The sequence below is a fragment of the Paroedura picta genome, chromosome 7 (genome assembly GCF_049243985.1).
Source record: "Paroedura picta isolate Pp20150507F chromosome 7, Ppicta_v3.0, whole genome shotgun sequence".
Classification (NCBI taxonomy): Eukaryota; Metazoa; Chordata; class Lepidosauria; order Squamata; family Gekkonidae; genus Paroedura; species Paroedura picta.
This window is the reverse complement of record NC_135375.1, coordinates 122734840-122756017: the sequence shown is the minus strand read 5'-3', so window position 1 is coordinate 122756017 and position 21178 is coordinate 122734840. Positions and strand designations below refer to the sequence as shown.

At 51.0% G+C, this 21178-nt stretch overlaps 1 protein-coding gene across 1 annotated transcript in view; it reads right to left on the bottom strand.

The window, feature by feature from the left end:
- The window catches only part of SLC22A15 (solute carrier family 22 member 15), a 31651-nt gene extending 10871 nt beyond the window's left edge, over nucleotides 1-20780 (bottom strand). Inside the window, exons 1-6 of the mRNA XM_077346278.1 lie at nucleotides 20554-20780; nucleotides 15772-15987; nucleotides 13675-13807; nucleotides 8192-8356; nucleotides 5063-5192; nucleotides 2814-3029 (exon numbers count right to left, since the gene is read on the bottom strand). Of these exons, the coding sequence (XP_077202393.1) occupies nucleotides 2814-3029; nucleotides 5063-5192; nucleotides 8192-8356; nucleotides 13675-13807; nucleotides 15772-15987; nucleotides 20554-20640 (947 nt within the window). The 5' untranslated portion in view covers nucleotides 20641-20780. The remainder of the gene's footprint in view (nucleotides 1-2813; nucleotides 3030-5062; nucleotides 5193-8191; nucleotides 8357-13674; nucleotides 13808-15771; nucleotides 15988-20553) is intronic.
- Between the last annotated feature and the right edge of the window lie 398 nt (nucleotides 20781-21178).

The following is a 21178-nucleotide window of genomic DNA, read 5'->3' as shown; positions in this document are numbered from 1 at the left end:
CTGGCATAAGAACCATATACACACAACCTTTGTGTGTATATTATATTTGTCCACTGATTTGTTCGTCTGGATTGAAACACATTTGGTCTATGGTCATACCATCACAGACTGATTTTTTCAGTCTTAACGTTGCTTTTAATCTTCCAAATGAGCACTTTATAATAAAAGATTTTCATTTTCATCTATTTTGTTTCTCAATCGTTGGGGTTCCTGACTTGCTTTCTCAGGTGGAGTTTTTACTCCCTTCTTTCCAGCTCGAAAGAATATAGCCCAAAGTTCTTGGCGGTCTCTAAGGGGCCACTGGACTCATAGCTCATGGGTTCTTTTTGTTTTGTGCCTAGATCCTGCGTTTCACCTTCAACTGATGTTACTCTGGCAGGGGCTCCTGAGAACTGTAGTTCATGGGCGTCCGGAGAGCTGCAGTTTGGCCACCCGTGTTCTAGGGAAACTGCATAGTTCAGTTTAGCTGTGGACCAATGCTTCCTTTCCAGCCTCCCACCTCTTGCCTCCCTTGGAAGAAGCAGCCTCCGCCAAGCCGATGAGCACATGCTCCACCTTGTCAGTAAGACGGAGTAACACATGGAATTGTGACCTGCGTATCGCTGGTGGTTTCAACCGTCAGGATTTTTTTTTTTCCCCTACCGAGTTAAATGTTATCTAAAGTCACACCTGGAAGATATTTTTGGCTATCAAGTAAGCGGAACCTGTCCCCAAAAAGTGGTTTTCATTCTGCTGTTTGGAGAAACCATTTCTCCGCGTGTGGAGTTGTCACCATTAGGTGTCCAGGCCTGGGCCTTAGCTGTCCGGGTGCTTTTTGTTCTGTAACCTCTGAGACTATCGGGGAATTCTGCCGCCTGCTATATCCGCTGGTGCCCCCTGACACCCTCCTTGCATGACTAAATATGACCTAAGGGTTCCATTAAAGTTGCTCTCTTTGTTGAACTATTTTCTGTTGAAATATCCTAGCTCATATGTTATGTTATGATTGTTACATTTGTTGTGATGTTGTGATGACGTTTTATGTCAACCGCCCAGAGCCGTATGGAAGGATAGTATACAAATCTAAATAAATAAATAAAATAAATAGGGTTAGTGTTGGGAGTTCCACGTTCCCTGCCCCAGAAATTTAACTCATGAGACATGCTTGTCATCAGGTCTCCAAGAAAGCTAAATGATGACCCAGAAGGCATAACTTTGGCAAATGCCTTGAATGAAAAGCCATGCCTCTGGTCATTTTGTTTACGGGACAAATCAGAATAAACAAGAATGGTTGGCAGGTTGCACATGTCTGACACTACCAGCTTGGTGTAGTGGTTAGGAGTGTGAACTTCTAATCTGGTGAGCCGGGTTTGATTCTGCGCTCCTCTCCCACATGCAGCCAGCTGGGTGACCTTGGGCTTGCCACGGCACTGATAAAGCTGCTCTGACCAAGCAGTGATATCAGGGCTCTCTCAGCCTCACCCACCCCACAGGGTGCCTGTTGTGAGGAGAGGAAAGGGTAAGCCGCTTTGAGACTCCTTCGGGTAGGGAAAAGCGGCATATATGAACCAACTCTTCTTCTGTTACTGTGCAGAACAGCCATAACGGTTTGTATAAATGGTGGATCCATTTCGACCCTTTTCTAGGTTCTTGTGACAAACAGCCCTAACCACCGTCTTTTGGTTTGCAGGCTGACAAATTCATCAAGAACCTGCATGTTCACATCGGTCCAATCTTTTGAAAAATGCAAAAAAATCTCAAATACAACTGAGATCCCAGACAGCGAAAGGGACACGAGATCCCGAGGCAATGGAAGTGCAACGGACTGTGAATTCCATGCAAGATGGTAAAATAAAACAAGGTTAAGCATAATTGTGGTCATCTTTGCAGCTCACAAGGAGCTATGGAAAAAATCGTCACCCCAGACATTCACATATAGCGGGGGGGCCAACCTGTGGCTCTCCAGTGCTTCAAGTGAAGATACCAGGGATCACACCTGTTTTCACATGCCAAGCGGATGCTCCACCAGTGACCCACAGCCTAACCTCAAAATATACCAAACCACAACACCCATCCGTCAAGCTCAGCTTCGTCTCCTCAAACCAGCAAGTGCCTCTCAGGGTCTCAGGGAGTCCTTCATGCCACCTGCTGCCAGAGCCTCAAACTGGAGATGTCAGGGATTGAACTGGGGACCTCCTGCATGCCGATCAGATGCTCTGCCACTGAGCCACAGCCCTCCCTCTGTGTTTCATAGTAACGGTTGCATGTTACCATCAAAAACCTTGATAGCTCACAGAGGTCTGCATCTGTCCAGCCACTGTTTGAGGATTCCCAGCGAGGGGGAGCTTACCATGTCCTTAGGCAGCCCATTCCACTGCTGAACTACTCTGACGGTGAATCTTTTCCCCTGATATCCAGTCAGCACCATCCTACGCACAGTTCTCCTCTGCTGTCAAGATCCTCTCCCTGCCCTTCCCCCAAGAGGCAACTTTTCCAGTACAATCCAGTCCCCTCTCCACCTCCTCCTCCCCAGGCTGAGCATTGCAGCCTCTCCGCAGAGGGTTTGGTCTCCAGGCCTTGGGTCAACCTCCTCACTCTCCTCTGCACCCTCTCCAGTTGGTCCACATCCTTTCCGAAGTGAATTTAGCCTTGTTGCTTCCCGCCTCTCTCCCTGCCAAGCTTCCTACTTGCGAGGAGTCCCATGTGGTGCGATGGCTAGAGTTTCCGACTTGGATCCGGGCAGTCTAGGTCTGATGCCCCTCTGGAAAGTGGCCGGGTGGCCTCGGGCTCTCCGCACCGCCCTTCTGACCCAGACCCAAAGGCGGAGCAAGTACCAGATGCACATCATCACCAGCGTCCGTCCCAGAAGGGCCTTGTAGCGGAACAGGTCCAGGATGCTGCCCGCTTCCTGGGCAGTCCTCTCGGGAGGCAGCTTCAGGAAGAAAGTGCACTTGGGCTTCCGGTTCCTCTTGGCAATGAGGCAGAGGGCGTCCTCGGCTTCGCTCAGCCGGCCCTGCGAGTACAGCCAGCGCGGGGACTCGGGAACAAAGCTGAAAGGCAGGAAGGGAGGATGGGGACTTAGCAAAGGCGTCATGCTGCAAATGTGCTTTGGACTCTTGGAGGAACGCGAGAGGATTTGTACCGAAGAGACAGAGGGGGAGGCGGTGTGTGTACCTCAGGAGTCCAATTTTCACGGGGTTCTCAGTTTTCCTCTGTCCTCCTGACCCCTCCCTGGCTTATTTAAAACACACACACACATTTAAAGAACAATTCCCCCCACCAAACTGGAGTAACCCTGGAGTTACTGGTAATCTTTGCTGAGAATGACTGCGTTAAGCAACAAGCAGAAAGGGATTCCTAGCTCTCCTCCCATCCAGAGCGGCTAGGGCCAGATGTTTAAAATCTGAGTCAATTGCTAGACTGCCTGGATTCTTTTTCGCCCACATTCTGGCTCTCCTTCAAACTTTCTGTCTGATGTTAAGGTATTTGTAAACTGAGATGGGGTCCTAGAAGGGATACCCTTGGCCTTTTATACATGTCTAAATGAACTATCAGGGTGGCCAAGCAGTGGCTCTTCAGATGCTCATGGACTACAATGACCATGAGCCCCTGATGGCATAGCAGGGCCTCATGGTCATTTTAGTCTATTGACATCTTGGGGGGCCACAGTTTGGCGGCTCCTGAACTAGATAAAACTCTTCAGGTTTCCAAACATTAAAATGTCAGAAGTTCCTAATCCCTCTCCCTCCACCCAATATATACGTATGTGTTGACAATCCACTGAGTTGGGCACATAACTGTTTGATAAATAGGTTAGTCATCAGGTAATAGGTGTTCTATTTGTTTTCCAAATTTGTCTGCACTCACATTAGGAATTTTTTTTTTAATGAAGTCATAACTCAGAACCTAACAAGGATATTCAAGAGTGCACAGAGGGGTCTTGGGAGTTTAAAGTTTATCTATAGTTTGCATCCAGGTTGCTAGTGGGGTTTTTTTTTGGGGGGGGGGGGATTAAGAGCCTCAAGTTCAGCAATGCTATTAAAATAAAGCCTCCAGTTCATTGGGTCAGTCTATGAGCAACATTTATTACATTCAGCCAAAACGCGGGGAGGGGGGTCACTTCCATGTAAAATCAAGCAAATGCAGCATGCAGAATGCGGGACTCGCACACAGAACCACACGTGAAGCTGACTTTCATCAGACCTTTGGTCTGTCGAGGTCCATGTGGTCTACTCAGGCTGGCAGCAAGGTCATGGATTGAGGCCTTCTCGCATCCCCCGCTGCCGGATCCTCTTAACTGGAGGAGCCAGGGACTGAACCCGGAACCTCCTGCATGCCTAACAGATGCTTGGTGTGGCCAGCTTGGTGTGCTGGTCAAGAGCGGCAGCCTCTGATCTGGAGAACCGGGTCTGATTCCCCATTCCTCCTCCACATGCAGCCAGCTGACCTAGTGGCAGCTACAGTTCTCTCAGAGCTCTCTCCGCCCCACCTCCCTCACAGGGCATCTGTTGTGAAGAGAGGGAGGGAAGGCCCTTGGAGACACATGAGGCCTGCTGGGTGACTTTGGGCCACTCACGGTTCTCTTCCCATGTGCAAAGGAGTGGCCAGCAACGCCTAATCTGCACACTTGACAACACCACCCTAGGCCCAGAACGTGACATTGACAGGGCTGCTCTCACTTGACTCTCTGAGACACGAAGATGTCATTTTGATCAGCACCATCAGCAGATCAACAGCGCCCCATTTCCTGGACATTTTAAGATCTCCAAGCGTTCTAGAAAATGAAAAGTCTAGACCAGGGGCAGCCAAATGGTGGCTCTCCAGATGTCCATGGACTACAATTCCCATGAGCCCCACTAGGGGCTCATGGGAATTGTGCTCCATGGCCATCTGGAGAAAAACAGTTTGGCCACCCCTGGTCTAGAAGGGAACTTCTTGGAGAAGGGATAGAAATATGGACAAGGAAAAAAAAATCTTATCTGGCACAAGAGCGGAATACTCGGCTATCTTACTCCAGGGGCAACAAGACCCCCGCCATTTTGCCACGAATGCCACCAGGAGAGGCTTGAGACGGGTCACTTACAGAGAGAGCAGGAAGACGACCGATCCCTCCAGGTTGACCACAACTGCCAGCATCCTCCAGGAGCGGATGAGGTATCCTAGCAAAGCATACTGCGCAATGCCCACCGCGAAAAACAGGCCACCAACCGATCCTTAGGCACAACAGACAGGGGGAGGGAGGGAGGGAGGGGAGAGTGTTATCGACCATGCAATGGGACTCAATTGAAAAGACAGACCCAAAAAACACGTACATAAAGGTTACTCAAACAAAGACAGAAAGACAACAGAGTGTTAAAAATGGTGAAAGCAGCCTATTTTGGTGATAGCCTATTTTGTCTTTCCCTGGTTTTCTGGGACCACGTTTTGGTTGACACTGGTCCACAAAGCATCAAGTTATACCATAAAACAGGGGCCAAGCCCATTGCATCCCAGAATACAATGGGCACTAGATGAGTGTGTATGCGGAAGGGACCTGGAAAGGCTGCAGGCTGGAGGCCCCCGGGAAGGGAACTCACTGGCAGGGGCAGCTCTCACGCAGCAGGGATCTGCAGCCTCCGAGCCTCAGAGGGATGTGGAAGGAGGAGGGGGTGGTCAGGGGTGGGGGATGAAAGGCGATTGGCTAGCTGCTGGATAGACAGGCGAGCCAGTTGGAGGAGGAGGCACTTAGGGGCGGGACAGCTGCCCTGAGTGGGTGTTAAGTAGCACTTAAGCCATGAGAAACACTCCTCCTCCAAGCCCTTACCAGAAATATATTATGTGGAACAGATAGAACAGATGATGGATGTCCACATACTTAAGGTTTTGGTCGCATAATGCTGCATATGGTAGAAGCCACAAGTTGAAAATTGATTCAAAGCATGGTTTAAACCAGTTACTTTCAATGGGGGCCATATGGTCCTCGGGGGGGGGGGGGGGGGCTGGCACACTTGAAGGGAGCCACAGGCCTGAAAACATGAGAAGTGGAGCCCAAAGGGTTCGTGGAGGACCCTGATAACTGAACCAATTAAATACCCTTTTGGTCATGTATGATGCCATTTATTGCTAGAAAGCCCAACCATCATGGGTAAGGAAAAAAATCCTGTAAAAAAAATTAAAGCACATGCTTATCTCGGTCGAATGTTCTAAACTTTAATTTCATACTGTTATTTTACACACACAAAAAAGAATCCCAGTATGTTCAAGTTTTCTTGGTGTTCAGTAAGAAATGATTTTCTGTCCACCTGTTCATGTTGTGTCCTATCCTTGTTTGGTGGGGGCCCAGGAGCCTGAAAAGAGCTCCTAAAAGGTGTCAAACCAACAGGTTTAGCTGGGAGGGGAGCTGGGCAGACCTGCTAAATCAATACTGATAATTTAGTATGGGTTTGCACTCGATCGTGGCTTCCCACCGACTGCCTTGACTTTATGGAAGTAAGAGCCTCATTAGGAGTTGTGGTTTTCCTGAGCGGAGAGGCCGAGGTCTCGTAGTTTTAGCCCCTGATGTTTTGTCAAAAACTGTGGCTGGCATCTTCAGAGGCAGGACACGGCAAGGTGAGAATCTCTCCCGCTGGCATGGAGAGATTCCCACCTTGCCATGTCCTACCCCTGAAGATGCCAGCCATGGTCACTGGTGAAACGTCAGGGGCCAAAATTGCTACCCCACAGCCACACAGCCCAGGAAACCCCCAACAGCCAGTTGACGCTGCCTGTGAAAACCTTTGAAAATTCAAAAACCTCACTGTCCTCAATAACAGGAGCTGGTATGTCTTCTGTGAGCAGGATCACCACTTTTATATTCGGAACAAGCTGCACTAAATACAAATTTTACTTGATGTCCACAGAGGACGTTAGACACACTGTCCACATCCTGAAAAAACAGGAGCTGAGCTAGATTTGAGTCGAGTTGCACCTTTGGGACTGACAAGATTTTTCAGCTTTTGAGTTAAAGGGCATTTGTGAGAACCTAAGGTGCTATTGGGCAGTTCTGCTGCAGATCAACATACATGGCTGAAACTAACCTAGGAGAAGTTTGTGTTGGGTGCCCAGACTGTGGCTCTCCAGATGACCGTGGACTACAATTCCCATGAGCCCCTCCTAGCTGGAAGGCCACAACTGGGCCACCCCAGGTCTACAGGGCTCAGAGAACTCAAGTTGCTTGCCAAAGTTCCCACAGAGTTTTGGGACTGGAGGGCTGCTCAGGTGCATACCAGGAGCATGAAGACTATTCTCATGCAGCAAAGTTAGTGACGGCGCTCCATGCACCCCCAGGCAGACGAAACGTGGGAAGTCAGACCTAAGCGTGACTACCTGTCGCAATGCTGGATGGGGTTTTAAAAAGGCCGGCTGGCTCTGAAGAGGTTAACCCTGTGGGTGCACACAGTAGCCGTGGGAGCAGCCTTCCTTCAAAGCCGTGTGCATAAATGGCTGCTCCTGAAATCAACCAATCAATCAAGATTCTATTTGTATCCCGCCCCATCCTATCAACTAGGGGTGGTTAACAGTATAAAGCCATACAGTCTTACAATGAAAACCCATCTCCTAATATTGATCCCCTATAGCAGGGGTAGTCAAACTTCGGCCCTCCAGATGTCCATGGACTGCAATTCCCATGAGCCCCTGCCAGCAAACGCTGGCAGGGGCTCATGGGAATTGCAGTCCATGGACATCTGGAGGGCTGAAGTTTGACTACCCCTGCCCTATAGGGACTTTCAGAGTTTGGAGGGGTCTACATTGGCAGATGTTCCTTGTGGGAAGGCCTGGATCTCTGGGTGTTTACTGCCTGGCCTCAGCCTGGTGGAAGAGCTTGGCTTTGCAGGCCCTCTGGAGCTCCGTGAAATCCCAGAGGACCCCGGTTTCCTCAGGCAGAGCCTTCCATCAGGCCAAGAAGGCCCCGACCCTGATCAGGCCAGTTTTATCTCTCTGGAAGCCCCGCTCAGCAGCAATCCAGAGGCGCTCACCGTCTAGCACTGCCGATGGCCTGTTTTAAAATCACAGTGGTTATTTTCTGCTGGTGGGGGGGGGGGGGGAGAGAATTAGAGGGAGCTTTGCCAGGGGGTGATCGCTGGTTTCCCTAGTGTGTGTGTGGGGGGGGGGGCAGCCTTCAGGCCTCCACTGGGCCTGAATTTGGATTTGCCGGTGGCATCAAGGAACCCACAACAAAAGGCTGACGCTCTACCTGCCAAGGCCCAGTAGGCGGTGCCCACACACTCGTTCAGCAGGACAAAGGCCACCAGCGACATCCCGCCGTTCATGACCCCCACCAAGAAGCGGGAGACGGCAAAGAACTCGTAGGAAGGGGAGAAGCCGTTCACGAGAGCAAACAGGACGTCGAGGGCGAAACCTGGAAGGCAAGCAGAGGGCTCCTCTTCAGAATACTGCCGAGATGTCATTTTCCACCCCCACCCCCCCTCAAACAGGCTACTTGTTGACATAACAGAACCTCTGAATGCCGTTTTGCACAGCTCTGGAAAATCTTCAACTCTCACCCCAAAAGAAGGCACACAACACAATCCCTGGAGAAAGGGGGCCACGGGGTAGAACGCCCTTCACGGGCTCCCTCGGAGGAAGGCTGCCACACCAGCCAGGCACTGCAGAGCCACCAACTATGGCAGCTTCTGCCTGGGCGACCCTCAGGGCCTTGCAAGGGCTCATCTACGTAGCTGAAGTCTGCTGTGTGTGAAAACGAGGAATTACGCTCTGGAATTACAATCACAGAGTCAGAAGGGGCCATCCATCCCAGCGCCCTGCTGAAGGAGGATCAGCCTCAAGCATCCAGGAGAAGGATCTGTCCAGCCGCTGCTTGAAGACGGCCAGTGAGGGGGAGCTCCCCACCTCCTCAGGCAGCCCATTCCACGGCTGAACTACTCGGACTGTGAAACATTTTCCCCTGATATCTAGCTGGTACCGTTCTTCACATAGTTGAAACCCAGGACTACAGGTCTTCTCCTCTGCTGCCAACAGGCCCATCTTCCAAACGACAACTTTTCAGATACTTAAGGGGAGCCATCTTGTCCCCTCTCCACCTTCTCTTCTCTAGGCTGAATGTTCCCAAGTCCCTTGAACATTCCTCATTGGGCTTGGTTCCTTGGCCCCAGATCCTCCTCGTCGCTCTCCTCTGCCCCCTCTCCATTTTGCCCACGTCCTTTCTGAAGGGAGGCCTCCAGAACTGCCCCCAGGACTCCAGGTGTGGCCTGACCAAGGCAGTATACAGCATGATGATGACCTCTTGAGATTTTGATGTGAGGCCTCTGTTGATACAGCCCAGGACTGCATTTGCCACCTTCATCGTTGCATCACACTGTCTGCTCACAGTTAGCTTACCGCCCACAAGTTCCCCAAGATCTCATTCACACATGCTGCTACCCAGCATTGTATCTCCCATCCTTCCTTTTTGGTTCCTGCAGAGCTCTGGATGCTCACAGGCAGTCATGGGGTGGGGTGGGGTAGATTGCCATGCAGTTTATGCTCATCCTGGATCCAGGAGAAAAGGCTATGGGGCGGGGGAAAGGTTATAAATGTTTTGAGAGAGAGAGAGACAGAGAGACAGAGAGAGACAGAGAGACTGCCTCCCAACCATTCTTTCTTTTCCCCTCCCAGGATGCAACTGAGTCTGTGGGAACAAGAGGAGGAGCTGCATTTGCCTCTGGCCAACATCAGTCTGTGGCAGTTCTGGGATGTGGGGCAGCCAAGGTCAGGCCAGCATGGCAATCCCTCCGGGCAGGAGAGGGGCCTCAGATCTGGGGCAGGAGAGGGGGACAGGGCAGGATACACTGCTCAAAACCGAGAGAAGCCCCAGCCACCTGTTTCCCATGGCTGTGCACACAAGAAATCTTTTCCAAACTCTATTTTGAAAAAGGTGCATTCTTTGGATCACTGGGTTCCTCAGCCCTCCCTGCACCAGCTTGGAGTTGTGGCTAAGAGCAGCAGCCTCTAATCTGGAGAACTGGGTTAGTTCACCCCCTTCACATGCTGGGTGACCTTGTGCTAGTCTCAGTTCTCTTAGAGCTCTCTCAGCCTCACAGTTGAAGGAGAGGAAGGGTGGGCAATTGTAAGCCTCTACGAGGCTCCTTTGGATAGTAAAAGGAGGCACAAAAAACAGCTCCTCTTCTAAAAACTTCTTACTTGTCTGTCAGGCTCTGTTATTGGCTCTAAGCATCCACTTTATGCCAGTCCTGAGAAGTCAGGCGTTTGACCATTAAAGGGAGTGATTTTTAGTGGAAGACAGCTGTGATGAATTGATACTGGGAAATCCAGAAAACCTGGGGACCAAAAGAGAGACCGGGCTGATACGGTAATGTCCCGAGGGCAGGAAGGATGCAAACTGCAAGCCATGGGGATGAATTTATTGATCGGCTTATTTTTTCAGGCTAGAAAGTCAGAATTCCTTTTCAGGCTGAAAAGCCTTGGGCTTAAAAGAGAGACCAGGGTGATATTTAATGTGCCAAGGGAAGGAAGGATGGGAGTTGCAAGATACTGGGTGAAAAAAAACAGACAGGGCCTGACATAAAAGAATGGGATTTTAAAAGAATGTGATTTTAGTGTTCTATCGAGGTTTTTTACTGTTTGCATGTAAGCCGCCTCGAGTCCTCAAAAAGTGGCAGGATAGAAATCTAAAGAATGAATGAATGAATGAATGAATGAATGAATGAATGAATGAATGAATGAATGAATGAATGAATGAATGAATGAAGTGATGGCTTAAGAAGTCTGAATTCATCATGTATCTCAAGAGTTAGGGAAGGCAGAAGTAATCCTATGGGTTTGGAACAGAGATAATGGCGAGATATTTTTAGTATTGGGAAAGGAGGAAAGAGAAATTGATGGTATCAGGGGGCTAAATTAGGGGGCAATGTTAATTTATTTATTGTAGAAATTCACATGCAATGTGACTATATATTTATTGTAAACATTTTCAAAGCACTTCTGTGCCGTCTAAGGCAAGGCCTACCAACTCAGCAGCCTCCCAGGACGCAAGGCCAGAATACTTAATTCACCTTTGCTAGAAGAGAAGCATTGGAGACAGTTCTGAAGTTACTGTTGTTTAAAGAAACTCCTACTTTGGCTGAAGAAGATCCAGTCAACTGCATGCCTGCCTCAGGCCTTCCTTTGGGCTGGGGGGTAAATCAACACCTTGACCTAGATAGCCCAGGCAAGCTCAATCTCAGAGCTAAGCAGGGTCGGTCAGCTCTTGTGAGCACTTGGATGGAAGCTCATCAAAGACATTCAGTTGATACATAGAAGAGGAAGAAGAAGAAGAACTGGAACTTATATGCCACTTTTCTCTACCTGAAGAAGTCTCAAAGCGGTTTCCAATCGCCTTCCCTTTCCTCTCCCCACAACAGACACCCTGTGAGGTGGGTGAGGCTGAGAGACCTGATATTCCTGCTCGGTGAGAACAGCTTTCTCAGTGCTCTGGTGAGCGCAAGGTCACCCAGCTGGCTGCATGTGGGGGAGCAGAAAATCAAACCCAGCTTTCCAGATTAGAAGTCAGCGCTCCTAACCACTACACCGAGCTGGCAGGCAACAGCAAGCCACTTCTGAACATCTCTTGCCTTGAAAATCCCATGGGGTCGCCATAAGTCAGCTGTGCCTTGGCATTAAAAAAGGGCACCTCAGCAGATGGTGGCAGAGAAACAACCAGCATACCTGGCTGACCCATGTGCCCTTGACTCACCTGGCTTCAGGCCTGCTTCTGGGGCCAAAACAGCTTTAATTGTTCTTGTGGATTAGTTTTGTTGACAAGTACCTTTTGGTTAATCCTGCAGCTTTCCATACTGTAGACCAAACCAGGTATTTGTGTACCTGGAAAATGGGGTGGGAAGGACAGGGAGCTCCTGATATTCGTTTTGATTTTTTGTCCTTCATCACTGGGCGAAGAGGCTGAATCACGAGTTTGGGAAGGCAATGTCCCCTGGGCTCTGCCCACTCAACATGGCTCTTTAGCATCTACACCAAGTCATGAAACGAGATCATTGGGACCTTCGGGGTGGGGCGTCACCAACAGGCTGGTAATGCCCAGCTGCATATCTATTCCCAGCTGCAGCTCTCATGGCCCTGAGCCAGTGCTGTGCTTCTGTCTGCCATCCAGTGGATGAAAGCGAACCAGGTACGGTGGAATCCAAAGAAGAAGGGAAGGCTCGTTGGGTGGGAACACTGACTTACCGTTTTGGGACGGGACAGGCTGATGGTTACCCATGTAAGAAGCTCAGAAGCAAACCTGTACCTGGCCTGGCGAATGGAGAAAAAGGCTGGGACAATTCCCAAGGGTTTTCTTCCCTTCTGGATTCATTGGCCCAGGCCACACCGATCATCAGTCCCGACACAATTTTGTGACTAGACCAGGGGTAGCCAAACTGCAGCCCTCCCGATGTCCATGGACAACAATTCCCATGAGCCCTGCCAGCAAACGCTGGCTCATGGGAATTGTTGTCCATGGGCATCTGGAGGGCTGCAGTTTGACTATCCCTGGACTAGATTGTTGCAGCACATGCTCCATGAGGCTGCCCTCGAAGGCCGTTTGACACCTTCACCCAACTGCAGCACGTGGCTGCCTGTGTTTGGACAGGGACCAGTCAGTATGTGCATATTACACCAGTTTCAAAACACCAGAAATTCACAGGGCTCCAGGTTCCGTTTGAAGTACGGGTTCTTTAAGTCCGCCATGGTCCTGATCCACACAGCTGACAGACCACCTCTACCTTGTGAACATGCTTCAGCAGCCCAGATGTCATGGCACCTGCCCTCTGGAAAGCATGCCTGGGGTCTGTGCAGAGACAACCTTCGGTATCTGCTTTCCCGGAGGCCTGTGGAGTTGTGTTGTTTCAGAGCGCTTCCCCTTGTAAGTTGGAGGCAAACCATCTAGCGACGAGGCTTCCTGAATCTGATTCTTGCCAGGGGCTTTACGGTATAACCTTATTTAGGCTGGCATTAGTGTCAGCTTTGAGGAAGGGTGGGGGAGAAAAAGGAATAAACAAACCCAGAGAAATATGTGTCGTTGTTCCCGCCTCAATATTCAGAGCAAAAGTTCCAGAGAAGAAAAAGGCAGCAGCTGGACAGACATCCTGCATGCTTGAGGCTGATCCTGCACTCAGCAGGGGGCGGGACTAGATGGCCTCTGTGGACCCTTCCCACTCTAGCATTCTAGGAGTAGTTCAGCAGTGAAATGGGCTGCCTCAGGAGGTGGAGAGCTCCCCCTCATTGGTGGTCTTCAAGCAGTGGCTGGACAGAGACTTATTCTGGATGCTTGAGGCTGATCCTGCGTTGAGCAGGGGGTTGGACTAGATAGCTTATATGGCCCCTTCCCACTCTAGGATTCTATGATAACTATGAAGGAAGTTCTCAGGTAGGGAAGCCACCATTTCAGAAGTTATTTTCCTGTCCTAAACCACAGGCCTGGTGAAACGGCCCCATCTTAGGGGCTCTGGGAAACTTAACATTCCTGCAGGGCTCTGATTTCCTTAGGGAGGGGATTCCACCAGGATGAAAAGCCCTGGCCCATCTTGAAGCCAGTTTTCCCCCCTTAGGGCCAGGGATCCTGAGCACAGTTTGGTGACCCGACCTTAGGACCATCTCAAGACGAAGCTGAGGGAAGAGTGAGGTTACCTGCATGACGACACATCTTCCCTCTCCTCACCCCCACCCCACCCAGTGGTTTCTTACCTGTAAGATAGACTTTCTTCCGTCCAAAACGGTCAGAGAGTTGGCCAAAGGTGATCACCCCCACGAAAACACCGCTGAAGAAAAATGAGCTCGCAGCGCTGATCTTGTACGATGTGCTGCCGATTAAAAACCACTAGGGGGAGAAAAAGGGGCGAGAGTCCGGCAGAACAGAAGAGCTTCATTAAAAGGACAAAAAACCCACCATGGAAACACCTCCAGAGGATCGAAAAGAAAACCTTATTACAATACCCTCCCTGCTGCTCCTTTGGGAATACTCTAACAAGCACGGTACAGGTGCAGTGCTCACAGACAAGCAGCAGACAAGAAGTTACCTTTTTCATTGCACAGCAAATGGGGCCAGAATTTTCGCACCAGGCTATTTTTCCTGCAGACTAAGGTGCGTTTCTAGAGCTCGCACACAGACAAACCACCTTGAGCCCAAAGGAAAGAGCGGCTAAAACAACAAGACCTCCTAGGACATTGAGAGGCAGTAACAACCACCTGTGTAGCCCAGGCTGCCCCAATCCCGCCAGCTGATGGAAGCTAAGGAGAGTTGGCCCTCGTGAGGATTTGGAAGGGAGGCTGCCCAGGAAAACCAGGGTCTTGACATGGAGGCAAGCAATTGGGTCTTAGCTCTAAGGCAGGGGTAGTCAAACTGCGGCCCTCCAGATGTCCATGGACTACAATTCCCAGGAGCCCCTGCCAGCGAATACGCCATGCACAACAGGACTACTCTTAAGGATTCTTTTAAAAATGCATAATAGATAATCATGGTTAAATTCACTGATAAATTGATGTCGTTTTTATGAATCGTTGTATTGTGTTTACTGAGACTGTTGGAAACCGCTCCGAGATGGCTCTGTAGAGAGGGGCGGTCAAGAAATAGAAAAATATAAATACATAATAAATAAATAAAGCAGTGTGATCCTTTTGTCAGGAAGCAGTTATCTCTTCAGGGCATGCAGTCAGGGGTCAGGGTATTTTTTTACACAGAATCTGGAAGGCGTGGTAGAGCGTGGTCATTCTCCGAGGCATGCTGAATCCCTCAAAGAGCTTGACAAGTCCCAGCAACACAGGGGGGACGTATCTTCCGTAAAATACGAAAGGCAGGTTTGTCCTCACACACGACTTCTCCCCTGCAGTTCTTAGAGGAGGCATTCAGCCACTACCTGGGTATAAAGAGTAGCTGGGGGGGGGGGGGGGAGAGATTATGCCTGGGTTTTCCTATAAGAACTGCCCGTGCAAAGGCAGGTAAGTTTTTTTTTTTAATTAAGGTAAAAGCTACTAGAAGGGAGCCATGGGTGACTCGCAGCAGGATCAGTGATCATGGCCAGATGCTGCAGGGAGAGCAACTGAGGATGTGACACACATCCTGTTTTTGGCTTCCATCACCACGATCTGCATTCCATCAGGAAAACGAGGAGATTCACAATATGTGGTAGAGAGTTATGAATTCTGGGAGGAGAGATATTAAAAAGTCAGAGACACAGGGACCATTTCCCTTTTCCTGAAGGTGATTGTAGAGTGTGTTGGATAAGAGCGGCAGAGTCTAATCTGGAGAACTGGGCTTGATTCCCCATGCGGACTGTGGGCCAGTCACAGTTCCTCTCAGCTCTCTCAGCTCCACTGACCTCACAGAGTGTCTGCAGTGGGGAGAGGAAGGGAACGCGATTGTAAGCCCCTCTGAGACACATGAGGCCTGCTGAGTGATCTGGGGCCAGTCACAGTTCTCTCAGAGCTCTCTCAGCCCCACCTCCCTCACAGGTTATCAGCTGTCGGGAGAGGAAGTGAAGGCAATTGTCGGTCATTCTGAGACCTCTCTGGGTAGTAGAAAACAGGGTACAAAACCCCCCACTCTGCTCTTCTTCTTATGGTACTTGGGAGGTAATCATAGCCTGGCGGCCTCAATTATTCCCTCCTGGGCCCAACTATCTTTTGTTCCTTTTGTGAAGGAAGGAGGTGACTACCGTGATCTAACATTCACACCAAAGGCCCTTCGCGGATGCTCAGCCCGGCCTTTGCCATTCACAAATCCCGCCACCAGTTATGAAGCGGGACGTCGGCCGGCTGGCCGTGGCGACCCGATGGTTCCGTTACCTCGGAGGCGATGGACGTGAAGCTGCTACTGAAGTGGACGTGCTTGTGGACTTCGCTGTCGTTGGCGGTCAGCAGCCACTTCCCAAAGGCCCGCTCCGCTTCGCCCGCCGACCGGTTGCCATGGCTCCAATTAGCCGAGATCCTGGCGAGGTCCCAGTGGTAAGGAGGTGTCGCCCCCACCAGCGCAATGAGGATGGCTTCGCTGGCAACATAGAGCTGGAGCGACACAGAGCGAGCGTCAGGGGCGGCGTGGGGGCAAGCGGCTGCGGCCGAGCGGTCCGGGGACAGATTCCCTTGTACCGGCAACACCACCGCCCAAAGGCCCCCTGCCCTCCAGATTAGACTCGATGGGATGAAACGTTGACGGGCTCGCTGGGTCCCTCAGCGTCAGAAACATTACTCCCTCCTTGTCAATTCATGTTATGATAGGAACGTGCTCGCTCGACATACCACTGGTGAGAGGAGTGTTTTAGTCTGGTCCCCCTTGCCCCCAACCGTGTCACAGCTTCAGGATTCTGCTTTCATCTCAGAAAATGAGTTATTCAATGCAAAACAGCCCCCCCACACACACACACACTCCTCTTTCGGCCAGCCTCCTGAAGTCTGCTAGTGCTGCTCCTTGTCGGCCAATACATTTTGGAACTGTACCACAAATGACAAAATACCCCTTTGAGTCCCAGGCTCCCACCCGCCTGCAGGCAAGCTTCCTCTCTTCTTCACGAGCTGTTTCTTTGCCTCCTTACAAATGGGCTGATCTCAGGCAATTCTGCTGTTCTGGTTATAGACGGTATCTCCAAGGTCATCTAGTCCAACCCCCCGCAGAAACTCACAACTACCTGCCCACACATAGTGACCCCAATTTCATGGCCAAGTGATCCCCCCCTCCAAAAATCTCCGGAATCCAGCCTGGCCTGGAGGGAATTCACCTACCATTCCACAGGGGCGATGAGCAATTCCCTGGGTATGCAAGGAAGGGCCGCAAGGGACCAACACTGGCACATCTCTTCCTGCCCACCCACTCACAATCTACCTAAGTTCATAAAATCAACATTTCTGTCAGATGGCTATCTGGCCTCTGCTTCAAAACTTCCAAAGATGGAGAACCCACCACCTCCCGAGGAAGCCTGTTCCACCAAGGAACTGCTCTAACTCTCAGGAACTTCTTCTGGATGTTTAGACGGAATTTAGAATCACAGAGTTAGAAGGGACCTCCTGGGTCATCTAGTTCAATCCCCTGCACTCATCCACTGTAACCTTCCACCCCCTTAAGCCTTCACAGAATCAGCCTCTCCGTCAGATGGCTATTCAGCCTCTGATTAAAAATCTCCAAAGATGGAAAACCCACCACCTCCCGAGGAAGCCTGTTCCACTGAGAAACCGCTCTAACTCTTAGGAACTTCTTCCGGATGTTTAGCCAAAAATTCTTTTGAATTAATTTCAACCTACCGGTTCCGGTCTGACCCTCTGGAGCAGGGGTAGTCAAACTGCGGCCCTCCAGATGTCCATGGACTACAATTCCCAGGAGCCCCCTGCCAGCATTCGCTGGCAGGGGCTCCTGGGAATTGTAGTCCATGGACATCTGGAGGGCCGCAGTTTGACTACCCCTGCTCTGGAGCAACAGAAAACAATTCTGTTCCATCCTCTATGTGGCAGCCCTTCAAGTACTTGAAGACAGCTATCATATGACCTCTGGATTATGCAGAAGAATGACCTCCCAAAAGGCAGTCTGGTACATTATTCTCTGCTCTCGGTCTCCCTCCCCCTCCAAACAGGAAGCATCGAGAGGAACCTGTGGGTGGGTGCTGGAACGTCCCGGTCCAATCCCCATCATCCCCAGCTAAAAGGATGGGACCGACCCACAGGAGAGCTGCTGCTGCTGCTGCCTGTCTCAGCAGAGGATACTGACCCTGATGGGCAAAAGGGTTGGTTTGGATGAAGGCACGAGGGGTCTGCCTTTGGCAATATCTGAGCCAAAACAATAGCCATCTTTTTTGCCTGGGCAAAATAGCTGAACTCCAGAACTCCCAAAAATATTTGGCATTTTTCAGGACACCCAGACAGCCGATCCCTTTAAATGGCTTTCCCCCCCCTATTGGACCTCCTGGCCCAATCTTTTTGAAACTTGGGTGTTTTTCTTGGGGGGGGGGGGTTAGGAGACACACCAGCAGCTGTGCCACAAATCTGGTGCCTCTGTCTCAAGAAACAGCCCATCCAGATACCCCCAGACCCATTCCCCACTATGCAGACCAGAGGTAGTCAACCTGAGGTCCTCCAGATGTCCATGAACTAGAATTCCCATGAGCCCCTGCCAGTGTGAGGACGGGCATTTCTTCCATCAAAGCAAGCAAGCCTTTTATATACAAACAGTGAAATATACTTCCGGTTCAGGAGCAAGGCGTTCAGGAGTAACTCTGGCTGTGAATTCAGCTCCCTGCCACGCCCCTGGGAGTCACATGTTTACAGTGTGCAGGGCATCATCACTAATAAAATAAAATGCTAGTTAAATAGGAAGTTTCATTTTGGTGTGTGCAATGCCTTGTCTAAACAAAACAGGGAAGCATTCATCTCGGCTGTCATAAAGCTCGCCATGCAAAGCAGCCGCTCTCCTGATCTGCATGATTTTGGAGACTTTGTAACTTTGAGAAATCTCATGCTGGCAATCTTAGCAAGACCTGAGAATCTATCTTCTCTGCGTTGGAAATGGGTGCCAAGACAAGGGGGAAGATGGGAAGAAAGGAATCCTTGTGTAGGCTGTGCACAGTCCTTGCACTGGATCCATGAGTAGTAGCTCTCGTCTAGGGATGCCAGCCTCCAGGTGGGACCTGGAGATCCCCTGGAATTGCAGATCATCTCCAGACTGCAGAGATCAGTTCCCCTGGAGGAAAGGGCTGCTTGGGAGGGGGGACTCTGGCAATGAATATCTGTATCCCTTTGCTTGCCACAGCCTCCTCCAGCCATTTTCTGCCAGTGGGGCTCTGAGAAAAAATTCTGAGAGGGGGGAAATGGGAGGAGCCAATGGGGGGAGTGTAGTAGATTAAGATCTCCCCTCCCATTCCTTTTCCATTGTATGTAAATTCAACAAAGCCACCGCAGAAATTCCAAAAGGCCCCCATTCATCATTGGCCACTCTAGGAGGGTGTGAGTTGACCTGCCCAAATAAGGAGAAAACCATTCCAGTAATTTAAAAAAAAAGAAATATATTTAAAAACAATTAAATCTCCCCCGACTGGAGTAACCCCTCCAAGGCTCTGGAGTACCCTAGGGCTACACATAACCCTGGTTGGGAATGACTGGAGTAAAGTGACTCAATTCCTTCTCCTCTATTGGTCTTTCCCGAGGACACACATGCAATTGCGCATGTGACTGACCACTTACAACTCCCGGCAGTCTATTAGTCTTTACTGAAACCTGACGCAAAAGCTGACTCTGCCCACCATTGTTTTCCTTCGCTGAACTGTGCAAGAGTCAATACTTCCCCTCACCCAGCTGCACAGTCTCCTGAATGTCAGTCGACAATACAATGCACACAGGAGGAGAACAGCTTTCAAAAAGAAAGTGCCGTGGCTTCTCTGAACCCTTCGTTCTGGCATCTCATGCATGCGCTCTCATTCCCTTCTCTTATTCTTTTTCATAAATGGAACATTGTCTCTGTAGATGCCACAGAGGCACCCTTTGTCCATTTTGCCCCTGACACACCTTCAACTGGATCAGAGCACAGTCAGCATGGCCTGCTCAGACCAGCAGCGGCTCTCCGAAGTCTCGGGCAGAGGTCTTTCCCATTCTCTCCTGCCCAATCTGCTTTAGACAGGAGATGCTGGGGAATGCACCTGGGGCCGTCTGCCTGCCATGCAGATGCTCTGCCCCTGAACTTCAGAGTCCAGCAAGAAAGTTTGGGAAAACACTGCCTGCTTCAGAGTGCCAATGAGGTATAGTGGTTAAGAGCAGCAGCCTCTGATCTGGACAGCTGGGTTCGGTTCTCCACTCCTCCTCCATGTGTGGCCAACTGGGTGACCTTGGGACAGTCACAGTTCTCTCAGAGCTTTCTCTCTCAGCCCCACCTACCTCACAGGGTGTCTGCTGTGGGGAGAGGAAGGGAAGGTGATTGTAAGCAGCTATGAGACACATGAGCTCTGCTGAGTGACTTTGGGCCAGTCACAGTTCTCTCAAGAGTGCGCTCAGCCTTACCTACTTTACAGGGTGCCTGTTGCAGGGAGAGGAAGGGAAGGTGATTGTAAGCAGCCCTGAGACACGTGAGTTCTGCTGGGTGACTATGGGCCACCCTCAGTTCTCTCAGGGCTCTCTCAGCATCACCTACCTCACAGGGTGCCTGTCGCAGGAAGGAGAAGGTGAATGCAAACCGCTTTGGGACCCAGCTCTCCCCCTGCCAAATCATTCTGGAAACTCTGAAACACAACTCTGAAATACTCCCCCACACACACACACACAAACACACAGCATAGGGACACAGACTGTTTCAGATTTCTATGTTCTTACTGGTACATGCAGCAGGGGTGGCCAAGCTGTGTCTCTCCAGAGGTCCATGGACTACAATTCCCATGAGCCCCTGCCAGGGGCTCATGGGAATTGTAGTCCATGGACCTCTGGAGAGCCACACCTTGGCCACCCCTATGGTGCTGTAACCCGCCCTGTGCTCCATAGGAAGGGCGGGCTATAAAAATAAAGTGTATCGTCCTGATGATGATGATGATGCCTTGCGAAGGGGCGTGGCTTGAGCATCCTCGCGCCCCGCCCCGCGCCCCGCCCCTCCCCCCGTTGCCTCACCTGCAGCAGCGCGGCCAGGAGGACGCAGAGCCAGACCTGGAAGGGCCCCATCTGGCCCACCAAGGGGAAGGCCTCCTCCACCTCCATGGCCGGGCCCGAGCGGCGGCGGCGGAGAAGGCGGCGGAGAAGGCGGCTCCGGGCGCATCCCGCTCTCCCGGCAACGGTACCTGACAGCACGGCGTCGCCGCTCGGAGGACGACCCCACCGCGCATGCCCGACGCGGAAGGAGGGGAGGTGGCGCGTGCGCATGCGCCTGCAGGCCCGACCCGCCCTGAGGCAACTCGCGGGAGCGAGGGGACGGGAGTGCGCATGCGCGACGGAGGAGAAGCGCTAGGGAGGGGTGAGACCCGTCGACAGATAGGACATGTAAGGTTGCCGTCGTTGACAGATTTAAAAAGTGAGGACCTATCTCCAACGAAGCGATCTCCCGTCCTGTTGAAGCTGTGACCATGGCTACTAGCTACGGAAAGGGTGGCCACACTGCGGCTCTGGAGAAGCTCGCGGACTACCATTCCCATGAGCCCTTGCCTCTCCAGATGTCTGTGGACTACAATCCCCAGGAGCCCCTGCCTCTCCAGATGTCTGTGGACTACAATCCCCAGGAGCCACTCCAGATGTCAGTGGA